This window comes from Silurus meridionalis, chromosome 24, assembly GCF_014805685.1.
Source record: "Silurus meridionalis isolate SWU-2019-XX chromosome 24, ASM1480568v1, whole genome shotgun sequence".
NCBI classification, from domain to species: Eukaryota; Metazoa; Chordata; class Actinopteri; order Siluriformes; family Siluridae; genus Silurus; species Silurus meridionalis.
In genome coordinates, this window is record NC_060907.1 from 10,686,842 (window position 1) to 10,697,736 (window position 10,895).

General features: G+C 38.4%; 1 protein-coding gene across 2 annotated transcripts; it reads right to left on the reverse strand.

Annotated features, from left to right (window-relative positions):
- Positions 1-391: 391 nt before the first annotated feature.
- setd4 (SET domain containing 4) lies at positions 392-10,820 on the reverse strand. Of its 2 annotated transcripts, none has more exons than XM_046837311.1 (10): positions 10,684-10,820; positions 8,622-8,717; positions 8,488-8,525; positions 7,581-7,669; positions 6,978-7,407; positions 6,193-6,367; positions 6,020-6,101; positions 5,812-5,892; positions 5,569-5,692; positions 392-1,698 (listed from the first exon to the last, which is right to left on the reverse strand). In XM_046837311.1, the coding sequence occupies exons 1-10, from the start codon at positions 10,748-10,750 to the stop codon at positions 1,558-1,560; spliced, it is 1,323 nt and encodes a 440-aa protein (XP_046693267.1). In that variant the 5' UTR covers positions 10,751-10,820; the 3' UTR covers positions 392-1,557. The 2 variants fall into 2 exon arrangements, with proteins under 2 accessions (XP_046693267.1, XP_046693268.1); XM_046837312.1 differs by lacking the exon at positions 10,684-10,820 and adding an exon at positions 9,812-9,937.
- Positions 10,821-10,895: the final 75 nt, after the last annotated feature.

Consider the following 10,895-nt stretch of genomic DNA (forward strand, 5'->3'; position numbering starts at 1 on the left):
TGGCAAAATTAGAAAAACACTTTTTTACAAATTGTAAAATGATACATTAAACTAAAGCATAACATTTAAAAAGAAAGGTCCATGCTTTGCAAAATCACACTAACCAACATCTATAATGCTAAAATCCTGCTTCTCCTCACCTGTACATAACATTTCTTTTAGCACCAGTGGCTTTGTTAGAGGTGACTTTGTAAAAATGCTAATTTAAGACCAGTTTAATTTAATTATCATTTTAATATTAAAATATGAGGCTTCTCAAATCATGTATCTAATCTAATGGAACATTCTCATTTATGTATTGGGTTAAAGCTGTGTTTCTTCCCAAAACCAAACATAGTAAACTTCAGAGTTGTAACACTTTAAACCAAAAAAATCACCCACACGACTTGCATTGCCAACTGTTCTTATTTAATTGTACTTAAATTGGACAATGTGTGCTTATACTATACATTTTTTAAGGATTTGGGGGGAAAACAGAGTAACTTAATTAATTTGAATACAAAAAGTCATTGAGGCAGATTATTCCTATTATTATATGCCTCAATGCTTTGTTTAGTCCATTTAACTACACATGGAGTTGTGGGTTTCCCCACGGACCATTAGTGCTGACGCACCACCTGTTAAACTCTGGAGCGCTCTGGATAGGTAAACACAGAAGATGCTGCAGAATGAAAAAATGGAGGAATGGGGAGAAACAGTGAGGGGCGAGGAGAAGATTCACATAGAAGCCTGTTTCTGCCACTTAAAAATGAATAATTATTCAAATTAATTCCATGCAATTCCAACTTTATTTCTCGCAATTCAGACTTTTAGGGCAGCGTTACCGCTCTGTAGTGCCAAAAAGCTTCTAGAGAATTGCATGGTATCAAACAAAGTCTCTGATCCTTGGAGAGAACTCTGTCTAAAAATCAGCTCTGGAGAAGACGGAACAAGACAGACGAAGCAAAAGAGCCTCATTCATACACCAACAGCTTCAAACATCAGTTAAACACATTTTAAAATCATTGCAAAATTGCCTGAATTCAGTTATGTAAACATATAGTGTATATTAAACGGCAGCAGACAAAATGGGGTAAATAATTAAAATGAGCGAGGGTGAGGGAAGCAGGGGGCGCTCACCTGGTGCCCCCCAGCTGGTTGTGTCCTAGGTAACCACCTAGTTTGCCTATGCCTAGTAACGGTGCTGCTGATGTGAATGCCAAAAATGAAACCTTGTATTGATGTTAGTTATAATCTTTTAAAAAGACAAAGCAAGGCCATGGCACTACTAAGCCACTGATCCCTGCTCTTTATATCCATTCCAGAACTTCTCAAACTCACATGCTCCTGCTTTGACTAAGTCTGGTTCCACACTTGTTTGATGACGAAGGATGAAAATCCAGGAGGCAGACAGACACACTGAACTCCAAAGATTCCACTGGGACCAGCTATTCTCCATAACGAGAAATGTCAGTGTTCCCTTTGTGCTGACTTGGCTCAGTTCTCCGTGTCTTGGCAGGAACACAAGTAGTGACTATATCCTCTGGCCCCTTTAATGTTTCATGGTTCACTCGGTTGTCATGACGATGGCTGAGGCAGAATGTTTTGGAGAACTTGTTTGGAACGGTCTAAAATCACACGTTCTTCTCGTCTCAGACTCTCGACCAAGCAGAGCTGCTTCAGCTGGGCCCCGTCTGCACCATGCTTGAGCTGAGCTATCTGAAAATACAAACAAGCAAAAGATTAGATATCTAAAAAAAAATAGGATTTGGTAGCATTAGCACTTTGCTTCAGTGGTGTTATAAATTATAAAATTAAATGTATAATTATAATATATAATGATAATTATATTGTAATTACTGATGAAATGATCAATGACAAAGGTTTCTGATACAAGTAGGGCTGCAACTCTTCTTCTTCTTCTTCTTCTTTCGGATTCTCCCATTAGGGGTCGCCACGGCAGATCATCCGTCTCCATACCCCCGTCCTCTACATCTGCCTCTTTCAAACCAACTACCTGCATGTCTTCCCTCACCACATCCATAAACATCTTCCTTGGTCTTCCTCTTTTCCTCCTTCCAGGCTGCTCCATCCTCAGCATTCTCCTACCGATATACCCCATGTCCGTCCTCTGAACATGTCCAAGCCATCTCAATCTCACCTCCCTCACCTACACGCCAAAACATCCTACATGCGCTGTCCCTCTAATAAACTCATTTCTAATCCTGTCCATTTTTGTCACTCCCAACGAAAACCTCAACATCTTCAGCTCTGCTACCTCCAGCTCCACCTCCTGTCTTTTACTCAATGCCACTCTCTCTAATCCATACAACATCTCAGGTCTCACCACAGTCCTATAAACTTTCCCTTTCACTCTTGCACTCTCCTGCTATCACTCTTCTCCACCCACTCCACTCTGCCTGCATTCTTTTCTTTACTTCTCTAACACACTCTACATTACTTTGCACTGTTGACTCCAGGTACCTGAACTCCTCCACCTTCTCCACTTCTTCTCCCTGCAACCGCATCACTCCACTGCCCTCACTCTCATTCACACACATGTACTCTGTCTTACTCCTACTGACTTTCATTCCCCTTCTCTCCAGCGCGTACCTCCACCTCTCCAGGCACTTCTCAACCTGCTCACTACTCTCACCACAAATCACGGTATCATCTGCAAACATCATAGTCCATGAAGACTCCTGTCCGACCTTGTCCATCAACCGATCCATCACCACTAAGAAACAGAAAAGGGCCGATCCTTGATGCAGTCCTAATTCCATCTGAAACCAGTCTGTCGTTCCTACTGCACGCATCACTGCTGTCACACTGTCCTCATACATGTCCTGCACCACCCTCACGTACTACTCTGACACACCTGACTTCCCCATACAGTACCACAACTCTCTCTTGGCACTTTGTCGTACGCTTTCTCTAAATCCACAAACACAATGCAACTCCTTCTGACCTTCTCTATACTTCTCCATCAACATTCTCAAAGCAAATAATGCGTCTCTGGTGCTCTTCCTTGGCATGAAACCATACTGCTGCTCACAGATGGTCACCTCTTCTCTCAGCCTGGCTTCCACTACTCTTTCCCATAACTTCATGGTGTGACTGATCAACTTAATTCCCCTGTAGTTACTGCAGGTCTGCACATCTCCCTTATTCTTGAAGATCAGTACCAGCACACTCCTTCTCTATTCCTCAGGCATCCTCCCACCTTCCAGAATCTTGAAGAACATCCTGATTAAAAACTCCACTGCCATCTCTCCTAAACATCCTCATGCTTCTACCGGTATGTCATCTGGTCCAACCGACTTTTCACACTTCATCCTCTTTATCACTGCTTTCACTTCCTCCTTACTAATCCTATCCACTTCCTGCTTCACCATCTTTACACCATCCAACCTTCTCTCTCTCATTTTCATTTCTCAAGAATTGGGCTGAATTTGGTAAGAAGAATTGTGTAAGAACTGGGAAAGGGGTAAGAAATGGGCTGCAACAAATAATCAATAAAATCGATAATAACTAATAAAATTTGTTGTCAACAAATGCCGTTATTGATTAGTTGGCCTGCTTGTTACCGGTTAGCGTGACGGTAACATAACACAACCGGCAGCAGGAAAAAGTGTGCGTCCCATCCAAGGCATAGAAGCATTTTATATTAAACGCAACAAATAAACGTTATGCTAAGCTGAGCTTGTGTTTCATGGAAGTACCACAGTGATGCACAAGCTCATGAAAACACACTGATATCACGGATGAAGGCAGAACATCAGCACGATAAGAAAAACTGTATAATCCTCATCGTGTAGTTTAATGAAGTGCTGTTGTATAAACTGTTTGTAACTAAGGGACAGTCACACTGCAAATGTTCTGTCGCGACTCGCGAGCATCAGGTTGTGCAATCAGCTCGCTCACGACGTAGTGATGGATTCAATAAAAACAGTGCGAACAAACACTAAATCTAAAAGCAGCAAATAACAGCAGCAGTAAACGATTACATTTTTTAGTCTCTGTTTTCAGCGAATGCTTATTTGTGCACCTATGCATTTTTTTCTTTTTTTCTTTTTTTATTAAGCCTGTTATCTTACTGCGATTCAAAGTTCCATTCTCTTTTTAATGTTTTTAATGTTTGTATATTTTATTTATGCATATCATTTAATTATTATACAAAATGTAATTTATTGTATATTCTAGATGCATATATCTTCACAAATGTAGTAAATATTTGTGTATTTTATTTTTTAAACAAAAATTGTCAATGTTACAATGTTGTATTATATTTTATATTGATTTTTTTTGTTTTATTTTTTTACATAAAGAAACAACCCTGCATAAGGGAAATTGTTGGAAGGAGAAATCCCTCATGCACTCCTCAACAAACCACTGTAATCTATAAATGTCAAAGTTTTTGCACTTTCTGAGCACACTTTTATGCATAAATACACTGAATTAGGGTTTTATATAGTTACAATAAGCAAAACATCTAATAAAAATGTTTTGTTTTTATTCCAAACAAACAAAGAAGAAAAACAATCGTCTGATTAATCGATGATAGAAATAATCGCTAGTTGCAGCCGTAGATACAAGTATAAAAATTTTCAACTCGAGCAAAAAAAAACCAAAGAAATATGAACACACTTGAATCCTCTGCAGAGTTGAACCCCATGTGCTAGTAAAGCAAATGTGTTCCTGTTTGAATTGGTACAGAGGTCACCTTTCAGGTTTGGTTTTTGCAGGTTGAGAAACACAGTGTTGGGGGGAAATCTAGACTTTGAAATCATAAAATGTAGTTTTCGTATCCATAGCGTATAAATGCAACAAATCAACAGACGGCAGAAATTTGATTTGTTTTCTGTACACACGTGCTGCCATGTTTCTTATACTGTGGGATTCCCGTGTAATTCTGTATTTCAAAAAGTGATTGCTGCATTTTTATTTCGGTTGACCTTGTATAATATGCAGTGTAGTGATAGTAACTTGTACGTCTTCAATTATATAGTTACACTTTGATGATTTTAGAAACAAAAAGTATATGCAACTCTTACTATCCAATGCGTGATAAATATGAATCAATTTTCAGATACGTCACTATGTATTTCAGTTAAGAGTAAAATTGTGATATCTGGCAGGTGAGTGTGTGCATAAAAACATGTTCTTAAAAAAAAAACATGACGCTGGGGGCTACACCAGCATTCAGATTTCATGCAGAAAGATGACCGTGACCTGAGAGATAACGGTGGAGTGCAAAGAGAAATTCCACGGATAAGATAACCACGCTTCATGGACCGAATCAGTTTTGCCTTTTTTTTAAGAAAGTTTTTTGAGATGTTTGGACATGTGCAGCAGAGGGACATGGGGTAGAAGAATGCTGAGGATAGAGCCACCAAGAAGGAGGAAAAGACGAAGACCAAGGAGGAGGTTTATGAATGTGGTGAGGGAAGACATGCAGGTAGTTGGTTTGGAGACGGAAGATCCTGATTTACTGTTTTAAAAGCACTTATTTCAATATACAGAATCAAATCATGAGCCAGAACCATCAACCTTGAGCTACTTCATGATGTATTAATGATGAGTACTTACCCTCAACAGTGCTTTGCTATTGTCATCACTGAGATACTGGCATAAGATTTGGGCCTTCAGGATGCACCAGTCCTCTCGATCGTGGCTCACTGGTGCCCCCAGGAGGACACTTTTCCAACAGGAACTAAAAAGAACGTTATGTACGTGTTTAGCTTTTTTTGCTTTCAGAAGCCAATTTGAATACGAGCAAATATCATACCATCAAAGATATCAAACTCATAAGATATCTAAAATGAATCTTACTATTGTTCTGGCTTCATGGACAGTAGCCTAAGAGCTGTCATCAGCCTCCAGGATGGTCCATCTATACCAAATGTCAGATTCCTATACCAGAGAGAAAGATCAGGCATATGCTGCAAGAGAACATTTCCACCAGCTGATTTAAGCAAACTTTTATCATTCAGTATCTGTCACACTTTAACATTCAGTGCTGAAGAGAAAATAATTCAACCTGAGAAAATCATTGTCGTCAAGGAAGAGAAGTTTCTGCTGAAGCTGTTTATCTGCATCATTAAGACACAACTTCAAAGTATCTATTGAAAAAAAACAGTGGAAAACATAAAAAAAAATAAAAAATTTTGCAACCAAAACTGCCCATTTCGCTTAAAGTCATAGCATCCTTACCCAAGTCGACGTACACGACGCTGTGTGGATTACCAGAGGCAACAAAACCGTATTCCAAAAGGAGACGCTGGTTGTCATGGGGACCGTAGCAGATGAAAGCTTGCTGGAATTTTTTACAGCCGGGAACACTTCTGATCTCGTAGCAACGGGACAGCTCATTAAACCCCGCTTGAACCTGACAAGAAGAGAACAAACAGCAGTGTTTTTGTACAGCTCACGTCACCGTCCAAAGCATTCTCTTTTCAAGGAATTTCTGATGTTCTTTCCACAACACATTGAAAAGCAAAAAGCCAAAAGACAGAGGTCTTGTTCAGAGACACTGGAAGATTAACCATAAGTGGTTGCATCATTGTAATAGTACACAACATGAAGATAAGTAAACTTAGACAATTCCTTTGATTTGGTTATGCAGTTTACGGGGTGAAATTCTTGATGAACAGACCAGTTTAACTGAATTTCATCCAAAAACTCCATGGCAAAGATAGCAAGAAGAGAAAAGAATACAAAAACAGTAGTAATTCTGTTTTGCTGCTTTTGCACTACTACAGTGTTTTCATATTAAATAGAAAAGACATAAAGCATAAAACACTTTGGGACCAAAAACTGGAACCACAGTGAAAAAGGGGATACTGAAAAAATATTTTCGTTGCCAGTGTCAAGCCCCAAAAAGTTTACAGTAAAGTCCAAAGCAATATAAACTTGAGTTTTGTTTCTCTGTCACAGCTGCTTCAAGCCATTACTTCTGAACAAGAGGTTAAAAAACAGCACAAAGCGATTTGTTTTACCTGCACTTCAGGACAATGGTTCAGTAAGTCCAGATAAGGTGCCAGTGCAAAAACATTCTTCTCCCGTGAGAGGAAATCGCTCCGGGCATGCTCCATGTACACCGTCCGAGTATTGACACTGCACCATGCCCACCGAACCGCATCCTGAGTAAACACTACCTCTACAGGATGAGTAAAAATGGGCTGAAGAGACAAGAAGAATGGAAGCGAAGTGGAATAAAGCTCTTCAAACTGTTCTTTTTGTGTCTCTGCCTTCTTTCGAACATCCATGGGCAAAAGATCCGTGATTTCTTTTGAGAAGTAAACTGGGCATGTATAGGATGTTGGGAGGACTTTGATGTACGGGCTCCATTCTGCTGTATCTCCACGATATCTCTCAGCAATTAGGAAGGAACAAAGTGCGATGAGAGGAGATACTGGTGGCTTCCACCTGCATAGACACATATTTTACCAATTTTTTTTACTAATATTATTATAGTCATCCCATCCCATAACAGTTATATTAAATATCATGCTCCTACACATACACATTTACACTCTACCCAGTGTAGCACATCATGATAAACATCCAGATAAGATCCAAAATAAGAGAGACATTAGTACCTCTTTATATATTCCCCCAGGTAACTCTCCAGAACTTTGCTTGTAGTCAGCAAACATTTCTCAGGTAATGAGATCACCAGATCATTGGCCTATAATCAGAGATACACTCTATGAGCAAAAGTTTGTGGACACATGACCATAAGATTCATATAATCATAAGATCTTTTTGAACCTCCTATTTGCTGTCAAAGTAACCTCCACTCTTCTGGGAAGATGTTTTACTACATTTTGGATTGTGCCTGTGGAGCTTTGTGCTCATTCGGCCACAAGGGTGTTAGTAAAGATGTAGGTTCTCTATAGCAGGTCACTCAAGATCTACCGCTCTAATCAGCGTAAAGCATATCGTCATGGAGCTCATGTGCGTAAGGGCAATTTCATGCTGGAACGGGTTTCAGGCTCCCAGATCAAATTAAGGGCAATTTTTATTTCAAAGACATCCTATGCAATTGTGTGCCTTTGTGAAGAAGCTTCCCCCTGATGAAATGTATATTCGGCATATTTTGAGGGAGTCTCCGTCAAGACTTTATAACAGTCAGAAGTTAAGAAGTTCTGACCAAGTATTTTGATATTTGCAGTTTCTCAGTAGCAGAATCAGTAACAGTAATCTTTAAAAGATACGAGATTCTGGTGAGTAATTACGATTTAAAGATGATCTGAGTGAAAACAGGAAAGAATGTGTTTTTGTATTAAAGTATTCACAGTATTAAATATAACTATATAGTGTATTATTGTACTTCCAATTCTGGTACAAAAAGACGGAGCAACACGAAGAAACAAAAACCACTCTGCTTTTTCTCTTGCTTTAAATTAGTATACAGTACTTAGGTTTGTGTGTGTGTGCGTGTGAGTGTGTGTGCGTGTGTGTGTTTGTGTGTGTGTTAGTTACACAATTCAAACTGTAAACTACCTCAATCGGTTGTGTAGCCATCAGACCTCTTCCTGTATCTGGACCAAAAAAATGTACACCATCAGATTATAATTAACATCAGAACATGGATCACACACTTCGGCTAAGAGACGTAAGGTTCATTTATATTTTACCTGTAAAGCTGGCTGGAATTAAACCCTTAGAACTGAATCCTTTTTGTTTAAGCCATCTTCTCAAGTCCATAAACGACGCTTCATGAGAGAGTGTCACTAAAAGCGATATAAAAAAAACCCGATGTACAAGTGAGTCAGCGTGAGTCACTACATTGGGGTCAAGCCATGAAGCAATTCAGAATCAATACTGCAGTATCACTTTTACTTAAAGTATTGTGGGGAATCATGCATGGAGTGGAAGTGGTCAAGATGTTGAACTTCTAATCCAAAAGTCTTGAATTAAAATCCCAGCATAAGCAAGATGTCACTGCTGGGCCCCTGAGGAAGACCCTTCACCCTCAACTGCTCGGTTGTATAAATGAGATAACTGTAAATCACCCTTGTAAGGGGCATCCGCCAAATGACACAAATGTAAATGCATCATTAGACGTTTTAGAATACAGACCAACAATTTATTTATTTATTTATTTTTGCAGGTTTCAGTTGGCATCAACTAGTCACACAAGTTTCATATATACAGGACACCAGGAAAGTGTCTTTAATTAATGTGATGATTTTTTATTGAATTTTTGATTATAGCTCGTAAGAAGGCATTGAATAATTTTCTATAAATGCATTAAATTCCTTAATGTTTCTAAAGGAACAGATTACGCAGAGATTTAAATATCTGTAGCACATAAACAGACTTTAAAATGTCTCTAATTTACAATTTAATGATTTTTTTATGAAGAGTCTCTAGTGCAGGGGTCACCAACAAGGACCACATGAGTAGCCTGCGGGCCTTTTCTAAAAATAGCTGATTCCTACTTTGTTAAATCATTGTTGATAATTATTTTAAGAAATCATTAACCTGATCAGTGTCTTCACATAGATGCATATCATTAATTATTAATAATAACATAATAAAATGTAAATTGAGCAGATCAAACTGAAAACTGTGTGTATCAAACTGGTAGCCCTTCACATTAATCAATACCCAAGAAGTAGCTTTTAGTTTTCTGACATGAGTAAATCCTTGGAATGGATGTTTGGAGTCTTTTTGTAACTTGAAAAGCTACTCAAATTTTAGTAAATGTACGAGAAAATTATATATATATATATATATATATATATATATATATATATATATATATATATATATATATAACATACACATTCATATACAATACAAGTCAAAAGTTTGGACACACCTTCTCCTTTAGTGTTTTTCCTTTATTTTTATTATTTTTAATGTTGTACATTAATATTAAAGACATCCAGGCTATGAGCATATACGAATATACGATATCAAGCACCTGTTAAATTATTCTGAATATGTTGCATATTTACGATTGTTCAAAATAACCGCCTTTTGCTTGATGAAAGCTTTGCACACCCATGGCATTCTCTCAGTCAGCCTCATGAGGTGTTTTTTCCAGAAGTGTTGAGTACATGTTGGCTGCTTTTCCTTTACTCTCCAGTCCAATTCATCTCAAACTCCTCAAATGGATTTTAGATCTCCTTCTTGAACTAACAGCTCTTGCATAACCTAAAAGGTGTGTTTGGGGTTATTGTCCTGTTGGAAAAACAAATGATGGTTTGCAGACTACGTGCAAACCAGATGATGGGATGGCATCTTCTTCTAGATGGCATGATGCTGCTTAATGTTGTGGTAGACATGCTGGTTAAATGTGCCCTCAATTTTGAGTAAAGCAGTAAAGTTATCACCAGCAAACCTTCTCTGTCGTAATATGAAACATTCTGGGAGGTTCTTTTATAGTTTGGTTGTCTTCAGTACATGTACAATGTTGAAAATAATAAAAAAAATAAAGAAAAAACACTGGAGGACAATGTGACTCTAAACTTTTGACTAACTTTTTCTTGACAAACTTTGGACGAGCTTGACATTCCTCAACCTCAACCATAACTATGGAAGGATAAAGGGTATATTTGCTATAATGTACAACCCTTTGGAACTGAAATTCTTCTCAGTATCACACCACCCATGTCGCTGATTATGTTGTGTCCTGATGTTCTCCACCAATCTGTCTTTGTCTAGATCTTTGTTTTCAAAAAACGTTACCATGTCCAGTCTCTCCTCGTTTTTTCCTTCTTTTCCTCCTTGCTCTTCTTCCACTTCTGTTCTTCATAGTGTCTGGTGGGATGATGTTTGGGCTACCTCACTCTTTCCCTGTGCATGGCAATGTATATACACAGAATCTTGTTATTTTTCATTTCTTTTCCTAAAGTCACTGTGCGGGTCATGACCACGTGGGTTTTGGAGTTGTGACATCA

What these genes read in the sequence shown, in the direction of transcription:
- setd4 (XM_046837311.1), bottom strand. Translation starts at nt 10,750, where the DNA reads ATGAAGAACAGAAGTGGAAGAAGAGCAAGGAGGAAAAGAAGGAAAAAA. An exon ending in ACGAGGAGAGACTGGACATG is followed by an intron (nt 8,718 to 10,683) that starts GTAACGTTTTTT and finishes TATCGCTTTTAG; the next exon opens with TGACACTCTCTCATGAAGCG. An exon ending in CGTCGTGTACGTCGACTTGG is followed by an intron (nt 6,102 to 6,192) that starts GTAAGGATGCTA and finishes TTTTTTCAATAG; the next exon opens with ATACTTTGAAGTTGTGTCTT.